The sequence below is a fragment of the Nicotiana tabacum genome, chromosome 8, assembly GCF_000715075.1.
Source record: "Nicotiana tabacum cultivar K326 chromosome 8, ASM71507v2, whole genome shotgun sequence".
In the NCBI taxonomy this organism is placed as follows: Eukaryota; Viridiplantae; Streptophyta; class Magnoliopsida; order Solanales; family Solanaceae; genus Nicotiana; species Nicotiana tabacum.
The window spans coordinates 101,326,486-101,346,960 of record NC_134087.1 but is presented as its reverse complement, the minus strand read 5'-3'; the positions used below and the strand labels follow the sequence as shown (position 1 = coordinate 101,346,960).

Here is a 20,475-nt window from a genome sequence, read left to right as displayed (position 1 = left end):
CCCTGAGCATCTCGTTTTCCTGAGCCAACCTGTTCTTTTCTCCCAGATCGGTAGCAACTTGCACGTTGTGCTCATATTTCAGACCTTCCACTTGTTGCTTCAACTTGCTGATTTCGGTACGATAGCCTCTTTCTTTTGCCAACCAATCCCACTGCTTTTGCGATGACTCGGCGAAATTCAGGATGTGGGGTCTTTTAGCCGGCCTTTCGTGTTCGAGTTCTCTTCTGTACCATGCAAGGTAACCTGGCGCCATTTCACTTTTGGCACGATCCTGCACACAAGTATCTGCTTTCAAATATTGACATTCATTCCAGATCTGGCGGATTTTTGCTTCAGGAAATTGTCCGTCAGGGCTTATCTCAATTGTTTGAGCACTAAGATCTTCCTCGTGTGGTACTATCTGGTATCTTCCGAGTTGTCTCAAAACTCGGCAGGGCGCGTAAGGTTGAATGCTTTTAAGTCTCATCAGTAGGAAATGAGTTCTAGTTGCTGGCATATACATGACCTCATCAACAGGCAACCATCCGAGTGTCCACTGTATTTGGCTGGCAGTAAGAGCTTGAAAGAATGAAGTCCATGCCATAACTACTTTGGGTAGACTGATCTCTTTGGTTCTCATGTAAAACTCTTCTATGCAAGTCTTCTCCGAGGAACCATGGCTCAAAAGTTCGGAACGATGGCAGAGATGTTCAGTCATCCATATTTGTAGCAGCAAGTTACAACCTTCGAAGAAATTCCCCCCGGCTTTGCAGGCTGTGAGAGCTCGAAAGATATCGGATACCACCATAGGCGCGAGAGTACTGTCATTTTGAGTGAGTAAAGTACTGACGACCCCGGATATTTTCAGATCAATATTCCCATCTTTCCTCGGAAATACCAGAAGGCCCAAAAATGTTATCATGAAAGCCACCCGTCTGTGCTTATCCCACTTCTGATGACTACCTTTGTTGCATAGCTTGTTAATCGGATTGTTGAATCCTCCTACATGACCATACCTGTCGTATATGAAGCATGGATTACAAAAACCGGCGGCCAAATCTGGGTTGTGGACCGTCCTGGGTATTTTTAGTGAGTCTAGAAATCGATGCACCGTGACAACTCTTGGGGCGACCAGGTATCTTTGCCTTAATGGAAGTTCAGCATTTCCGATGTACCCAGCCATTTCCTCCAGAGTTGGGGTGAGTTCAAAATCGGAGAAGTGGAAAACATTGTGCGCTGGGTCCCAGTAAGTGACCAAAGCTCTTATGATATCTCCCCGAGGCTGGATTTCCAGTAAACCCGTGAGACCTTTCAGATATTTCTTCAGCATCTAGATCATTCCACCATAGCCGTAAATTGACAGGGATTTTAGTCATTATCGAAAAGTGCTCATTTTGCATTGTGCTCATCCTGCACATTTATTAAGGTGACTTTAAGCAAAAATGACTTGACTCAAAAATATTTTGACTATATTCTTTCTAAAAAAGAAGATCAGATTTTCGAACACGGCCTTTCAGCACTTCGGGGATGAAGATCTTAAGGCTGTGAGGGTCAATCGATCAAAAACTCTAAAAGACGACCGAAAGTGGCCGTTTTATGCAAAATCAACCTTCCGCCGTCCCCTGCGGGAACATTTGGCTATTTTTGACAAAACAATCACTTGATTTATTTATGACTCTTTAGTAGTAATGAGAACAACATGGGGAACATGGCCTCACAGAGCCTCAGGGACGAGGATTCTGAGGCCGTTGGGCAATTTGGTCAAAAAAAATAAAAATGACCAATAATGGCCGTTTGTGCAAAGTTAGCCTTCCAGCGTCCCTTTGGGGAACATTCGGCTATCCTTGACGAAACGACATCACCCGACTCATTCATGACGAAATTAAAATTCTAACATTTTGGCTATTTTGAAAAGAGGAGGTTGGACCCGATGAGGGTTGCCTACGTATCTCGCACCCTGCGAAAATCAAACCGGCGTAGTTCGGGCCGATCAGGCGTAGAGTAAAAATAAACTAAACCCCTTCTAACTACAATCTTTTAAAGGAAAGGAGAAAAAGTATTTTTCTGGATTTTTTTTTAATATTTTGTTTTTTTTTATTTTTTATTTTTATTTTGTTTTATTTTTTTAAGGAAATATTTATGAATTTTAAACTTCTTTTCACCTTTTTTTTTAAATTTCGAAAATATTTTAAAGAGATACTACAAATGGAACAATATATTTTTTTTTTGAGTTTTGAATTTTTTCCCCTTTTTTTACTTTTAAATAAATACCCGTTTTTGGATTTTGAAAGTGATTAAAAGGAATTTTTTATATATATATAAATCAAACTAAAAGACAAATTTTGTTTTCATTTTGTTTTATTTTTTTTTTAGAAAATTCCGGTGAGGTTTTGACACTACTTGGACATTGGTTTTATCTTTTCCAAAATAAGTAATTATCTCCCTATGCTGCTATTTTTCTCTTTCCCTTTTTTTGATTTTTTTTAGAAACCGGTCAGCACGCAGATCTGAAGAAAATAAATGCGCCAACAAACGGGATGCAGCAGGATGGTCTTTTCATTTCAGGTTGTCTGTCCTAGACGGACCCAACCCCTGTGTTGAGTCCCCTACGTCAAATGCAACATGATGCAAATAAGCGTTCCTACTAGGGATCCGACATGAGGTTTCGTTATACTAGGTTTATAACCTGGGTATATGTTCTAGACTGTGTACCCGAGCGGACAACTCGAGTCGAGGAGGGGGCTACGTACCGGGGACCCGCGAGATCGTCCGGCTTTGTAACTTGTCCGGCCTCTTTCTTATTTCAGGTATTGACACTAACAGAATGGGGAGTCTCGACCAGCGAGCTTCTCCCCGGAGGTAAGAAGAGAAGGGTTTCAGCACAATTTATATACAGTTCAGATAATATCAAAGCGGTAAAATACAACATTTAGCACGTTATGCCAAAACATGTAATAAAGATCAGATAATAAAGCCAAATATAATAATTATTCTAAGCTCGAATTCTTGAACCCTAAACCAGTGGTTCTGGGTTCGTTCCCCAGCAGAGTCGTCAGAGCTGTCACACCTCCTTTTTGTGTGCCCGCCACGAAGGGTTGAATGCGTGAGGGAGTTTTTTTCCAATTTAAGTGACAATATTCGAAATGGGATTATTTATTTAATTCAGAGTCGCCACTTGGGAAAGGTTTGGCTTTTGGTGTCCCAAGTCACCGGTTTATCTTGAATCCCAATTCGAGGAAAATGTTCGACTTTCCAAATGAAGTCTGCGAACCAGAAATTCTAAGTAAGGAATTCTGTTGACCCGAGGGAAGGTGTTAGACACCCCCGGATCCCGTGGTTCTAGCACGGTCGCTTAAATTGTTATAATGGCTAAATATCTAATTTTAAATACATGTTATAACTTGTGTGCTTTTATTAGATTTAAACCGCTTTTATTATTATTTATTTATTATGGAATTACAACGTCGTGAAAATGCATTTCGAACCACGTCACAATCAATGCGCCCGTGGTTGTTAATACATTCCGACTCCGTTGAGATTTGGATTTGGGTCACATAAATGCGCACCCGAATTTAAGAAGGTAAGATTATTAAAATGCGCACCTGAAGCAATTATCGCATTATTATTTCTGGGTAAGGCCGTGGAATTTTGCTAAACGGCTCATCCCGAAGTCTAAGTAATTTTAATTAAACATTTATCGAGGGCCCCACAATTTGTGCATTTTATTGGGCGAGACTCATCTCATTTATTTTAACAGGATAATCCTAAAGTGCCTACATTTTTCTATTAAAATTGTCTCTACAAAATGAAAGAGAAAAGGTCTTAATTTATTTACATGCTTGAGTTGTTATAGTTGAGTTTCGGATATGATTCATAAATTCTGAAAATGATGTAAGCAGGGCGGTCCGTTGCCAATGCGGGCCCAGGCCCAACGTGTATGGCATAAAACTAAACCTGGACCGTCTTATTCACGTATTACTAACTAGTTACATTATACTAGGCATGTTCTCAGTTTGTCAAATTAAAAAAAACTTAGCAATCTAATTTTAATCCTAAACCAATTACATGCTGGAATTAACCAATATTATTTAATTAAACAATATTCTTACAAGTTCCGAAATGGTCTATTCGTTTGATTTTTAACTTAGACGGAGTTACTACACCATTTATTTATTTTTAGGCAATATATATAGATAGTTCATCCGTTAAGCTATCGTCAGATGTTCCACTATATATATATATATATATATATTAAGATGTTCCACTATATATATATATATATATATATTAAATAGCTACATGATTCTGATTTTTGTAAGCTAAATAATTTATATATACAAATAAAATTCAGAATATAATTTAAAATAAATTTAGAACTTCAATTCTTCATTTTTCGTATTCATGCTTCCTGTTTCAGTTTACAATAATCAGCGTGTCAGTTGTGTACCTGATATTGGAAGCAAAAGAAACGTGAGATCAGCAAAAACTCAGTAGCATACAACAACAACAACCCCAACAACCAGTTGCGAGTTAATAATAATTATACATGTAACCATCTCATAGATGCATCTTATGTGGTATACATGGCAGGTGAATATGCCCATATTCACCTTTGATATTTCCAGCATTCATGGGATTCAATCCCAATTTTAGTTGGTCAATTTAATTAATGAGAACATGCAATATAAGAGAATTCGTAAAGAACTTTCTAGTTCTTTAATATTTACCCATGTGAATTCTCTTTTATTTTTGCACATCATGGCTAAATCAATTATGCCAACTGGATAAATTATCAAAATTGATAAACTTCAGGTTTACACCATGACGCGTGCAATTATCAATAAACTTCAAGTTTATTATGATATGAGTTTTTATATCAATAAACTTCTACTTTATTGTTGCATTCTTTTATTTATGTAGTACAAATTGGAGAATAAAGCGGGTAGCTCCTCACATATATATTACCCCGCTACAAGTTGTTGTAATAGAAGATATTAAATCTTTCCTTTATTTATAGTCTCAATATAATCGATCGCTTTCACGTATACTTTGGAAACTGAATAAGTTTCTTTGAGACTTACTACAACACAATAAATTGACATGACAATCAATTGTATTCCTTCAAAATAATAATAATTGGCTCTTCCAAAGCTCTCAATTAATTTGGTGTTACCACATATTCATCAACATCCATATGGTGAATATCTCTTTTAAAGAGAAAGTTATACCATTATGGTTATGGTCAAAATTATATGCAAGATCTGTTTCTTGCATTACCTTGTCTTTAAATAATCACATTGCCAAAATATTTTGGCGTGACCAGTGACCATTTATGCCATAATAATAACATTATTTTCTTATTTCCTCTCAAACCTCCATCTAGAGGTGAGTGTGGTATATACCACTAGCACACTCATATTTTTCCAAGAATGAATATGTATTCATAAATCACATGTTGTCACATTCACATCATGAATGGACCATAATCATCTATATGTGCTTTACAAAATCTCATGTCAAATCGATGACAAATATTACTTTCACATAGTGAAGGATTCTTTTGAGAATCCTTATTGTTCTCATTGTCACAATAATGACGATTATAATTTCGTCTACTACCACGTCCACATTCATTGATACATTCATAGTAATAATTTTGTCTTCTTTCAGACTTATTACATACTGCTATCACATTCTCTTAAGGGAATGAGAATGTAGCAAATTCAATGGGACGGATTTTTAATTCTTTGCCCACAATCATACATGAATTTGATCATGGCAAGGCATAGAAATTTTACCACTTTGGGTGGTTATAATTTCTTTCAAACTCCATTAGAGTTACAATCACAATTTATCGTCTTTGCTTGTATTTAAAATCAAATTATAGAATGTTAAGAATTTGAAAGAGAAAAGTAAAATACTTACCTTAAATCCTAAATTTAATCATGAAGGAAGTTCATGGAACAATTGACAATCATTATGCTCAATCCCAAAGCTTCTACTCAATAGGTTAGAGTTTCATGCTGATAACGTGTTATAAAACAATAAAAGAAGAAGAAGAGTATTGCAGAGAAAAGTAGGGAGAGGGAATTCTTATTGATTTGGGATGAATTACAATGGAATAAAATTCTCTATTTATAGGAAAATAGTGACTTAGCCACCAAGTAATAATCTCTAAAATCTCTCTAAATATAGGCATTCACCATAAATAGAATTCTATTTATAACGGATACCTAAAATTCACGCAATATATTTAACATAATGCTCTTCCCAAATAATGCAAGAATTGCGAGGAAATGTAATTAAAAGCAATAGCAATCAACACAAAAATCCTTTCAAGCTTCAATTTAAGTTAGATCCTCTCTTTCCATTGTTGAATTTGATTTTTGCCTCTTTTATCTTGATTAGATCAAAACTTTAATAAAGTGAAGATAACTTTAAATTTCGAATTCAAACATAACGTTATTTTAATTATTAATGTGGGTCCTCTTTTGATATGTACTCTGTAACACCAACATGTGTATAGTTTGATAATGCCCCCAACATGGTGGCCCCAAAAATTTGCTTGTCTACTTTCCTAGGACAACCAGGAATGATAACTTTATAGTCATTGATCCTAAGATTTGAAAAAAGTATTAAAAAAAAGAAGAAGAGAGAAAACGAATTATGGACTAATTAAGTGCTTAACATGGATAAATTAAATTTTCTCATAAACTTTTAACTCGGATTCTTAAGTATGTTATTGTAGTAATTTCATTTTCAGCATTTGACAAACCCGATTAAAGGTCATGAGTATGAAGTCACCGACTTTCTAATCTAACAATGACAACAATCCTACAAAGTGTCGCAAATTAAAAACTATTTTCGATAAAAGAGATTTACTCCGTAGTAATTCATGTCGAATTAAAGATTGCGACAACGTGTTAGAATATATACTATTAATCATGAGTTTGATTTGGATAGAGTATTTATTATGAATAATTATTCAATTTTAATAAAGTTTTAAATAGATTATATTTTAGTATGTGTCTTTGCTTATATAGTTAATAATTTAGTGTATATAGTTTAGCTTATACTCAAAAGATTAAATCATTAGTTCTTATAAGTATAAAGTTTCAGTTCACAATCTAATGATGGAATTGGACAAACCATGAACGATTGCAGTACAAGATTGAATATAATTTATCTTGATATGAGAATGGTTTAATTCCGACTTCTTGTGCTAGTACATTTTTATGTATTGAATGGATCATGTAGAGATAAGTATTTTATATTAACTTAATAAAATAAATTCTCTAGCCATTAAATGTACTTATATCCTTAATCTTGGTATAATAATTATTATTATTAGCTGTGTATTATTATTATTATTATTATTATTATTATTATTATTATTATTATTATTTTGATTTATTAATAAGTTAGATCCTTTCGTGGGTCAACATACCTGATAAATTGGATAATAATAGTGGACATTGGTGGTGAAGTAATAATTAGTTGATGGATATTCATTCTCGATTTACGGATTGATAATACACCTTTATTTTGCATATAAGTTTTCATGTGTAAAATAACCCGACCGATGGATTTTATATCCGACACATGAAATAAGTTAAACGAAAGTGTAAAGGAGATAATCAATTAATTTAATTTAATTGATTAGTATATGTATCTTAATATGGTGAGTTAAATAAGATTTAATGAGTGAATTTCGAAATTGAATAACGAATGTAATTACGAAATTTTAGTGAAATAATTTATAATTTATTATGGTAAGAAGCCTTGTTAATTAAATTATGTGGCATCTGCTGTGCCTATAGTATGAAATAAAGAAAATCCTTTTCTGGGCGAAAAAAAAGGGTTTTAACCTTTAAAACATGTGTTATAAATATATAAGCTTTTTTACACATAGAGAGGGGTAGACGGTGGCGGAATTTTAGGCCCCTTTTTTCTAGAAAATTTCGCTCACAAGAAAGTGCTAATTCCGTATGTTATTTTGGTAAAACAATAGAAGACCGATGAACGTTCGGTGACCCTGTGGGTGGTGGAGATTCCATTAAAAATGTTGTGGTAACTGAAGAGCTATGCATACTTTAAGATATAACCCATAAAACTTCGTATATACTAGTTATCTAAGTTACATGTGATTTTGATACTAAAATATAATTCACAACGAAAGTGAATGCGTTCTTGAAAGAGCAAAATGAACTACGTACAACTTTGCATTAAATTGGCACTAGTACAGCCAGTTCTCACTCTATAATCTTATGGCTCACCGGGAAACACGTCGGCGTTGGCAGTCAACGATGGTCACCGTCGATGACATCCTCATCGAGATCGTGCTACGACTCCCGACAAAGTTACAGGTACAACTGAAAACCGTTTGCCAACGCTGGCGCTCCTCTCATTTACAGCCACAATTTCTCTTTGCTCCACACTCATTTATTGGAAGAATGTTGTTCATTGGAATTATGGGCTGATGGGTGGTTTAATGTACTTTGAAATTGACAAGAGTATGATTGGTGAATCTCCCGAGGTAAGTTCAGCTGATGAAATTTAGCCTTTTCACGCATTTGCTAGTGGAATCTGGTGGCTGTTTGTGTTAATTAAATTAAGGAGTGAGAACAACAAATTGTGTGTACCTTGTTACGCAACGAAAATTATTGCAATTGCTTCCAATATAATTTCCCCAAATCTACTTTGAATCAATAGGAAACAAAGTTTATTTCACAAATTACAGTCTTCCCTCTTTTGTACGTGTGTTTTATTGGGAGAAGAAAAAAATTTCACACACTTGAAAATTCTTCTGCATGAGAAATATATAGAAGAGGATAGAGGAAAAAATTACCGATATAAACCACCACTGCACGTTCCCACATCTCTCAATAATGTGCGATAATTTTTAGGAGTTATAAAACCTCTGTTAGTAACCTCCTTAAGTTTAATCTCTTCTAAAACGAATCGGGTCAGTCCACATAGGCGACCCGCGACCCAAACCTAATATCCAACATCTCCCACTTCGCACAGGTGGACTAGATCCAAACTAGTAACTACCATAAAAATAATACACATAATTCATACTGACAAATAGTTCGTGCGGCCTGCGAGAATTAAAAGTCATAATATTCTTAAACCCTTTAAGGTTGTTTAACAGCTCTATGTAGAAATCCAATCAAATGCGGAAGGGATTTACTATTAACATGAGGATCTTATTACTCGCAATACCCTAGACATCCTTTGATGTTCCAGTAACTATTTATCTGATCCCTCATCCTTGAAAGAGGTGAACTCAGTTTCATGTTTAACTTTGTATTCATAATTACATTTGATACCTTCATGGTAAGTTTAATGGTCGACCTATAAATACAAGTTAAATGACTAAATTTTTAGTTGTCTTCCCTTCCTACTCGAATCTTTCCATTCCAAATCAACTGCTTTTCTAGACATGCACTACATTGCCGAATTGCTCATGGCTATTAGTGACATGCTAAAGTAGCAACACTGATTAACACTTCAATAGACAGTAAAAGGTCAAATGGTATTTCAATAAAAGTTACTATAACTTCTTTGGGATCTCACACAATGAAGAAGCATTCTTCCATTATCCCATTGGTCAATAGCACACTTGGTATAAAACACACATCTTATATTGGTGCGTGTCTTATTCTTTTAATTATTCAACACCGTATAGATCTTGTTCTAGACACCTCCAAATGTCTAACCCGAGTTTCTCACTTCAATAATCCTCAAATCCAACTTTTTGTAGAAACTCGCATCTGGATTACAAAGCAAGTCATAATCGAACGTTAAAATTCTTTAAGTCTACTAATTGTCGAGACCGACCTTTACAAGTAAATATAGCCTCGCATTATCCAAGGTTCTATAGGTCTCATCTCGTCATGATTCTTAATGTAAGAGGCGATTGCTCGTGTGAGAGAGCCAATCTCACGACTTGTTCGACACACTTTATCAACAAAAACATAATTACATGTATACGAAATATAAACATAAATTCAATAGTCAAATATCGGATGAGCATATTATAATACTAGGCAGGGATGGCCAGTGCCAGCCCGGGCCCAATAATATAAATGTTGAAACTATATCTAGCAAAATACATAATTCAAAAAACATTAAAGTAGGCATAAATTAATTGACATATAACAAACAATCAATTAAAGTTGTAATTAAGAAAATGCAACAAAGAATTTGAGAATACGTGAGTTTCTGAACTTGAGTTACTTTTGAAATTACAAGAACGAACATAACTATAAAATTGAAGCTGATATCATGGCAGACTTATTGATGCACACTTTACGGGGAGTTACCCTATTCAGATGTAATAATAAAATAAAGCATTGTTCAACTGAAAATGAAAAACAAGCTCACATCCTTCCAATGAACAGAAAAGATGATCAAAATATTATGACTTTAATTATTTGAAGCATAGAAGAAAGCATCCCGGCTATTCATTCATAACAAAATCTTCTCACGAAAGTAGTTTGGAATATCAGTTGTTCCCAAAACTTCAGTAAGTTCTAAATCCCAAAGAGATAACAGAATTGCTCCGTATACTTCTTACTCTCTGCAAACATTCATGTATATTAAAATCTAAATAGATATCTATTCAAGAATAAGTTGGTTTTGGCATATAAATAATTTATAACTTACTGCAGCAATAATCCAATTAGAAACTCATTTGGTTGAAAAAAGGAGAAGCAGCTAGATATCCGATTTACGATAGAAAGCACTTCATAAATTCAACCGGAATGAAAACTATAATTAATTTAGCACAGTCAATAAAATGTTCCTCAACATCAGTATCTTTTTTGAGTTCCTAATAGGGCCTGTAAATCAATAATTTTACATGGCCTCTCAATTTCTGTGAATTTTAGAAGGAAAAAGACTTCAGAAAAAGAGTTAAAGACAATTTAAGAATGACCAACCTGAAATATAAATTCTACTGCTTGAATTGAAAATTAACTTGCTTTCTTACTTGTCAATTGTGCTAAGAGGTTGACAGTCTTTGCAAGAAGAAATCATTTTCATGTTTTGCAAAGAGGAAACCACTTCAACTCTGGGTTAACAGAGCATGAAAGTCCTCCACTTAAACTGCAAAAACCATAAAAAGCAAATTTTATATTTACGACGGAAAAAATAATAAAAAAGTAATGTATTTTCTCTTAATCATAAGGATATAAAAAGACTTAATGTGATACTTTATTATAACTTACATTGTTTTATCTTTTCAGTTAAAGACTAATGTGTACTGAAGCCAACCATTTCATAAGGCGTATATTGATTCCTTTCTTGAACTACAGCTGGTCAAAAGATCAGTTTCAAACCTTACTACATGTTTATTGGTTACTGCAATACAAAGAAAAAAATCTTAGGTTCCAAAATCAATAATCAGGACCCTGCCAAGGACGGACACAGTCCTTTATCTAGCTTCTTGTGAATCAAATGCAGTTGAAATCACCAGTAGAGGAGACATGTGTATAAATTGAAATAGTAGGTCATAATATCAGAAAGTCTGGTGGAGGGAAACAGGAATTCACATGACTGTATCATGTGATTGAATAGCGAATAGATATTCTTTTAGGGTATCATTCTCACAGTAGAAGCTTCATATTATTTTGCAAAAGAAAGTTAATTAAAGACATATTATCTTTTGAGAAGAGAAGAGCATCCTGCACTCCATCATATTTCCAGCCAAAAGCTGGTATTTTCTCTGAATTCTCTTGGCATAACTCATAAGAAGAATACTATTCAATATCTATATTCTCTTTGTAACTAAGAAGAAAGTGAAAGGAAGAAGCGATACAACTTTTCATTATCATTTAAGAAGTCATAAAGACTCTATTGTTTGATTTCACCCCTCCTCTTTGTCATCTGCCATGTTAGGCCATTGTTGGGTTCAAGACCTGGCTGAGAGATCTCTAGACCATGTTTCTTAACTAGCTGAATATACCTGTCGTCATATTCAGGTGACCTGGATTAGTTGCAAACACAAAGTGACAAGAAAAATCTCTCTTAAGAATGAGAAGATACTGAAAAACCAGAGCAAAACACATACTTCTCTGCATTGAAGTGTTCAACTCCAAGATCTTCGTCCCAGATAAATATATAATCATAGGCAGCTACAACATCAGGATGCAAAAACCTCTTTGCATACCACCTGTTAAAGGAGATATAAAGACCAGCAAAAGATTACGAAACTACAACAAGAAACTAGTCTATACTTCCATTGAACACCCTTCCCCTTCATCTTATCATCACAATTCAAGAAAAGAGTACTATACATGCTAAAGGGCTGCCTGAATTGGTAAAAGTTCTCTGGCATGTTACTTCTGATTCTTGCATCAAATTATGGGATTTCGAATCCCAAAGATTGTTCATAAACTAGAAAGCCTTACCATTTTGTCTGCTTCCTAACACTGACGTGAACTGCACGTTTGGACCACTCAAATTGATCCCATTCACTCGTTCGACCATCGTAGTGAAAAAGCAAAATTTGAAAATCCTCTGAAAACTAACCAACATATATAGAATGAAATTCAGTGTACATAATAATACACTAAGAAATAATGATAGTGCTCCATACTATCACATTCAATGGATCGGTTTCTTTTTATTACCTTTTTAACTGCTGCATCAATGTTGTTCTTTTGATCCAAACCAACTGTAAATGTCACCAAATACTTTGGCTTCTTCCTCAGATCCTGAAAATTCCACCACATTTATAAGACTACCCGTAAAGAAGGAACAAATCTCCAGAGCACAAAGGCAAATATCTTAAGCAATGCGAGAATTTCTTTTTGGTTACATTGCTGTCCTATCAATTAATGGTTTTGCAGAGAAGGACACAAGCTATAATGATGTATTATATAATCATTCACATTATGTAGTTAAAGTATATCAGAAAAAAAACAGCTCATCGTCCCGTAAAATAATACTGAGCTGGAAGCAGATGAAGCGGACTTGTAACCATATGATAAATAACAGCTCAGGAAAGGCAGACTACTTGTATGTATCATAAACTCTACACTGACATTCGTTTTTTTGGATAACTCAGAATAATACAATAACCACAAGATATTATTTGCACCATACTGAGCTGGAAGCAGATGAAGCGGACATGTAACCATATGATAAATAACAGCTCAGGAAAGGCAGACTACTTGTATGTATCATAAACTCTACACTGACATTCGTTTTTTTGGATAACTCAGAATAATACAATAACCACAAGATATTATTTGCACCATACCTCACTTGGCTCACCCCACAACCTTCGCAGATAGAAATCTGATTCTGAAACCACAATCCCTGGTGGTAAAGACTCTGCACCACGAGGATTTGTCGGAACATATATCTAATGAACAAAATCAACACAATCAGTAATTGAATACGAACTTCATGATGCTCTGGGTGCAACATATATCTTAGACCCTTTCTAAATACAAAAGATCATGTAATCATGCAATTATATCTGCAATTTTTTATACTGCAAGTTGCAAGAATAACCAAACTAGAAAAGCTTGTAACAAAACAATAAAAAGAACAGATTTGGCAACTGAAAAACAATAAATATAACAGATTTGGCAACTTCAAAATATGAGCAGTGCATACAATTGTAACAATGTGCCACTGTTCAGTAGCGCACACAAAATTCTATGATATTATTCTTTAACTACAATTAACGCAGTACAAAATTCACTTTGACCGTCAAAAAAATAAATGACAAACTTTTCTTAAATATTTTTGGTCAAATTTGATGATCCAAGAGGTAGCATCCAACTGTACCTTTGTATAGTTTCTTTTTTTGGTTAGTAATTTCGACATAATTTCTTATCCTCCTATTTATTTCTGCATTTTGATTTCACTAGCGCATTTTCAGTCCAAAGTTTGCCAAGTTGATTCACAAAAAGCAATTTGTGTCACATATTATTGCACAGAGTAAGCATTTTGTCCATCAACCAATTACTGATAAAAAAATGAAATACCTAATGTTTCTTTGAGCATGCAGAAAATCTAGCATGTGCATGTTCCATTTAAAAATGTATCAGAAAAAACGGGCATGAAATGGAGAAGAAGAAAAAGAAAAGGTTTTAAGCAGACACTTACTCTACCTAATGCTAATAATATACTTAAACACGAGTAAATAGAAAATGAGCCCTTTTTTTATTGGTGTTCTAAGTTATTTTGTTTCACCAAATATTTCATTTGGCAACTGATTAACTTAACTAAAAATGTAGATGAATCCCTCCATAAGGATAGATTTTTTTGCTGGCCAAATTGACACCATATTAGTAAAATTATGTTTAAAAGCTCGTTCAACAAACAATCTTTCATAAGCATACAATTGAATCAAAGTAGGGAAGCTGCAGGTAGGAAAACAGAATTTATAGGACTTGTAGTAATATAAATACCTTAGGTGTTAAAGGAATATTGCCTGAACCAAGATTTTCAGGAAAACTACGCTCGCTATGTCTCTGATGATCATCATTGAAGGCTACATCAAGAGATGATATAATGCTCGAAGGTAAAGTAATCTGCAAAGGACCTCCAAGATTATACTGAATGAAAAAAGGCATATTACTTTCCACCACAGAGACCATCCAAAAATTGGCCTAACATACCTTTGTTAGAGAAACAGAAGGAAACGAAATGCCAATGAAATATCCAAATACCATTCCCATGACTGTTGTTATAATAAGCCTGGCACTGTCGTTTGATCTTTTGAAAACCCCAGTGAACCTTAACGAGCAAAGAGGGTATTTCGTAAGCTAACTGATAGAAATAAAACCAGGAGTTATGGACAACTAAAACCTGGTGAGATTTATTACGAAAAATACATTCCTTTGTCTACAAACCTGCGGTGAGAGGTTCCCATTGTGATAAAAGTTGCTCAACTCAAGGGTCATGCACTAGGCAGAAACCAATTCCTTGAGCAACCTCAGAAACGCATATAGCATCATCCAGTTTCAAAAGAACAAACTTGGCATGCCTGAAAAGGTAAATCATATTACTTTGGGAGCAACAAGTTCACGATACCCATACGGGACATCTCTGCATAACTACACAAAATCTTTTATCCTCATGGTATGATGAACAGTTCCACAAATCTTACTATCAAACCTTTTTACTATTTAACTTTAGAATTGCAGTAAGTCAGGAAATTTACTGAAAACCTCTAAGGCCTCATTTGTTTGCACTTAATGGAGGTCTGAATCTTAATCATTCAGATCTCAGACATTAAGTATGTTTGTTTTTAAAGTCTGAATCTTAATTATTCAGATCTCACACATTAAGTGTGTTTGTTTTTTTTACTTCACAACCACTTAATGGGTCTGAATAGGTCTGTATGATTAAGATCTATAACAGAGACTTAATTTCATTAAGATGCTATCACATATTCATTATTAACTGCCGACACCGCCTACCATTATCAACTACCATCATGCCACCACCACCACCATATTCAACCACCACCATCACCACCACGCCACCATCATCGTCAATCATACCCACCACCATTATCGACCATCTCCACCACTCAGACCACCATCATTCTCACCCACAATCAACACTCATCCACCTCAACTACCACAACTAACCACCCCATCACCATTAACAACCACAGCCGGTGCTGCCTATCATTATAACCTACCACCACCCACCCACCACCTTCCTCAATCACAACTACTACCACCCGCCATTATTAACTATCACCACCCACCACTACCATCCTCAATCATAATCACCACCACTACCAATCACTACTAGCTACTAGCACCATCATCAACCAAATCTACCACCAACCACTGCCTCTAGTCGGCATCCACCCGTTAGCCATCACCACCAACAACTATCATAGTTTAAAAAACTATATATTTTATTGATAGAATATTAGATTAGTTAGTATTTCATTTGAATTTTATGTTTATTAATTTTCAAATAAAGATAAATTTTATACATTCAGGTGTTAAAAATCAAACGGTCTTAATTATTTACTATTCAGATCTTAATACATATCTTAATATATTCAGATATGTATTCAGATTCAGATGTCTTAATCTTAATACACATCTTGATATTCAGATTCAGACGTCTTAATCTTAAAAAAACAAATGAGGCCTAAGAGAGACCAATTTAACAGCTCTTAAAATTCAATTTTAGTTAAAAAACTGTAAGTCGGTGTCTCTTAAATGCTGTAACTTCAGGTTATGTTTTTTTTTTTTCAATTTCCTAGTAAATGGGCAAACAAATCTTACTTGAATTACTGGTCTGAAAAAATTAAGGTAAAAAGAAATTCAAAAATGTTATCTAAAGAAAAACCCTAGACCCTCCAATTAACCAATAAATAAAATGGTTAAAATTGCGAGCAGAACATCAAGAATGCTGATTGGATTCAATGTGAAAATTCAATACTCAAAATTAAAAGCCCATATTTTGGAAAAAGAACGAACTAAAACAAGGGATTGAATTACGAAATGTAAGACCCTAAATTTCAATTACAATTTCTAAGATCAGTACTTTACAATAAGAAATAGCTGCAAAATTAACAGTGTTCCAATGCAAAACGCAGCATGAAAATAAGAGCAGATGAAGAAAAGCTAGGGTTTGAGAGACGTACAGGTAATCCCCAATGGTTTCACAGAGAGAAGAGATGAGAGATCGGGTATCAAATTTCAATGTTTGGTATGTTGTGAGACGAAATGTCAAATATTGATAAATCTGAAAAATTCTTGGAAAGAAAATTTGTATCACTACTTTCTTACAATAATGTCCCTTGCCAAATGAATAATTTTTTGTTAAAGAAGATAATAATAATTATTATTATTGTCACACCTCCTTTTTGCGTGCCCGCCCCGAAGGGTTGAATGCGTGAGGGAGTTTTTTTCCAATTTAAGTGACACTATTCGAAATGAGATTATTTATTTAATTCAGAGTCGCCACTTGGGAAAGGTTTGGCTTTTGGTGTCCCAAGTCACCGGTTTATCTTGAATCTCAATTCGAGGAAAATGTTCGACTTTCCAAATGAAGTCTGCGAACCAGAAATTCTAAGTAAGGAATTCTGTTGACCCGAGGGAAGGTGTTAGGCACCCCCGGATCCCGTGGTTCTAGCACGGTCGCTTAAATTGTTATAATGGCTAAATATCTGATTTTAAATGCATGTTATAACTTGTGTGCTTTTATTAGATTTAAACCGCTTTTATTATTATTTATTTTTTATGGAATTACAACGTCGTGAAAATGCATTTCGAACCACGTCACAATCAATGCGCCCGTGGTTGTTAATACATTCCGACTCCGTTGAGATTTGGATTTGGGTCACATAAATGCGCACCCGAATTTAAGAAGGTAAGATTATTAAAATGCGCACCTGAAGCAAATTATCGCATTATTATTTCTGGGTAAGGCCGTGGAATTTTGCTAAACGGCTCATCCCGAAGTCTAAGTAATTTTAATTAAACATTTATCGAGGGCCCCACAATTTGTGCATTTTATTGGGCGAGGCTCATCTCATTTATTTTAACAGGATAATCCTAAAGTGCCTACATTTTTCTATTAAAATTGTCTCTACAAAATGAAAGAGAAAAGGTCTTAATTTATTTACATGCTTGAGTTGTTATAGTTGAGTTTCGGATATGATTCATAAATTCTGAAAATGATGTAAGCAGGGCGGTCCGTTGCCAATGCGGGCCCAGGCCCAGCGTGTATGGCATAAAACTAAACCCGGGCCGTCTTATTCACGTATTACTAACTAGTTACATTATACTAGGCATGTTCTCAGTTTGTCAAATTAAAAAAAACTTAGCAATCTAATTTTAATCCTAAACCAATTACATGCTGGAATTAACCAATATTATTTAACTAAACAATATTCTTACAAGTTCCGAAATGGTCTATTCGTTTGATTTTTAACTTAGACAGAGTTACTACACCATTTATTTATTTTTAGGCAATATATATAGATAGTTCATCCGTTAAGCTATCGTCAGATGTTCCACTATATATATATATATATATATATTAAATAGCTACATGATTCTGATTTTTGTAAGCTAAATAATTTATATATACAAATAAAATTCAGAATATAATTTAAAATAAATTTAGAACTTCAATTCTTCATTTTTCGTATTCATGCTTCCTGTTTCAGTTTACAATAATCAGTGTGTCAGTTGTGTACCTGATATTGGAAGCAAAAGAAACGTGAGATCAGCAAAAACTCAGTAGCATACAACAACAGCAACCCCAACAACCAGTAACAACCAGCAACGAGAAACTTAGTGGCAGATTTTAAAATCAAGACAAAAATCCAGAAACACCAACAACAATCAACGGACAGAAGCAAAGGGAATCTTTTCAGATTTTGAAAGACTAGTTAGTGTTTAACCCTTAATTTCTGAATCCGTATATCAGAATATTTGGATTGTATATCAGGTGTATACTATTCTTCTTTTGAATTTCCAGAATGTTTTTCTTTTTTATTTTCTAAAGTCTTAGTATTTTTCGGAATTTCCTCTCTCTTAAAATTTTCTTCTATCTTCCCCTCCCAAAATCTGATCAAGTTCCTCCATTTATTTCTCATCCCAAACACTTAAATCAATTAATAAAACCACCACTTTCTCCTACCAAACCCATTATTTTCCCACTCATCCCCCACTACATTAAACAAATATATCAATCCAACCCATTACATTTTGTCCCACATGCCTAACATAAACAATTACCATATTTCCCTCCACTACATTATGTCTTGTCCCCCATTTATATTAAACAATTATATCACCCACACTCCATTACATTTTGTCCCCCATGCTTAACATAAAGAATTATTCAAAATGTTCAATTCCCAAACTACCCCTCCGACCTTATTGCAATTACCATTTTAACCCTGAACGTACTGCAAATTACCAAACTACCCCCATCAGCTATAACCAATTCACCTAATCAATCTTAACCAAAATATAGCCAATATGATCAATTTCTAACAATGTTCAACAACAAGTTCAAACTAAATGATGAACAACGAAGAAACAACTAAAATTATCTTGATTGAACAACATCTTTAACAACAAACAAACCTACTTTCAGATTCAACAACAACAACAACAAACAAATATATTCAGATTTCTAAATTCAATAATCATTTGAACTTAAAATCTAACAACTTTACAACCAACAATTCCTATATTAAAACTAAACAAAATCATGAAGCAAACTGAAGAAATAATCAAAAATGATAATCAACAAACAAGAAGATCAAACTATACTAATTTCGGATTCAAGATCAATCAAAAAAAGTATGAACATAAATGAAAAGATTCAACAACAATAACAAACAAGCTTTATTCAAACTTCGAATTAAACTTAAACAAAACAAATAAACATATTCAAATCACTAATCTTCAAATAATCAATTAATCTTTTTAAATTAAATCCAACAAAATTATAACAAAGATACATGATTCAAAAAAAAAATTTAAAAACCAAAACATAACTTCACATTAAATTACTGAATTAAAACGAACTTTAAACAAAAATGAACACGAATTTAATCTACAACAAACAACGGATTCAAACGATTTAAACTAACATTCTTTTATATTAACATTAAATCCTTTTAAATTAATAAAACAAACTAAAGATAAAATTCATTGAACTTCAACTTAAAACTAAAAACATTATAATTACTAACAATTTCTACCTAAAAATAAACAAGAAAAATAAAACAACTAAATAAAAATCAAGAACAAGAATCAAACATTTAATGATTTTAGATCCGAAAAATATCAAACAAATTACGGACAATAAATGAGACTCAAATCCACTAACCGGATCGAAACGAAGATGATCTTGAATGAAAACAATTCTGTCCGAACACGATTATCGTACCAAGACTACCAACGCCCTAACGGATCTTGCCTTCAACGATAAACTCACCTTCCTTTTAAACTTGACGAACTCAAAACATCACACAACGACCTCGACGGATTAAACTTGATGGAGCAGCAACAACGTCGAGCAGCAGCAACGAATATCGTCGAGCAGCAACATCGTCGAGCAGCAGCAACGAGCAGCAGCGGCGCAGGCAGCAGCTGGCAGCAGCGGCGCAGCAGTAGGCAGCAGCAGCAGTGGCGACGCGGGCAGCCATGGGAGCTCGAATTCGAGCTCGATGAAGCTCATCCATGGCTAGACGTAGCAGAAGGAGCAGCTGCGTCGAGAGGAGGAGATGCAGTTGACGACGACGACGAGGGCTGTTGGTTATGGGGCTGCTGGTTTGGGGAGTTCGGAGGTCGTTTGAGGTGGGTCGAGGAAGAAGAAGACGCAGCGATGGGTGGTTGTTTGTCGAGGTCGTTCATGGCTGCTAGACAAAGAAGAAAAAGCAACGCAACAACCATGGGAGGGCAGCCATTGTTGGGGGAGCTTTGGAGCTTAGAGAAGAAGAAAGGAAAATGAGGGGGGGTGGCGGATAGTTTAGTT

The 20,475-nt window shown here is 34.5% G+C and overlaps 1 protein-coding gene across 2 annotated transcripts in view; it reads right to left on the bottom strand.

Moving 5' to 3' along the window:
* Positions 1-16,781, bottom strand: part of LOC107759405 (uncharacterized) — a 20,527-nt gene extending 3,746 nt beyond the window's left edge. The window contains exons 1-9 of one of the 2 annotated variants that reach the window (XM_075219519.1): positions 16,619-16,781; positions 14,856-14,989; positions 14,622-14,739; positions 14,412-14,534; positions 13,250-13,354; positions 12,618-12,701; positions 12,396-12,511; positions 12,056-12,157; positions 11,852-11,950 (exon numbers count right to left, since the gene is read on the bottom strand). In XM_075219519.1, coding sequence (XP_075075620.1) covers positions 11,852-11,950; positions 12,056-12,157; positions 12,396-12,511; positions 12,618-12,701; positions 13,250-13,354; positions 14,412-14,534; positions 14,622-14,739; positions 14,856-14,875 — 767 coding nt within the window. In that variant the 5' untranslated portion in view covers positions 14,876-14,989; positions 16,619-16,781. Of the gene's footprint in view, positions 1-11,851; positions 11,951-12,055; positions 12,158-12,395; positions 12,512-12,617; positions 12,702-13,249; positions 13,355-14,411; positions 14,535-14,621; positions 14,773-14,855; positions 14,990-16,618 lie in introns of both variants that reach the window. The other variant, XM_075219520.1, reaches the window with a different exon arrangement.
* Positions 16,782-20,475: the final 3,694 nt, after the last annotated feature.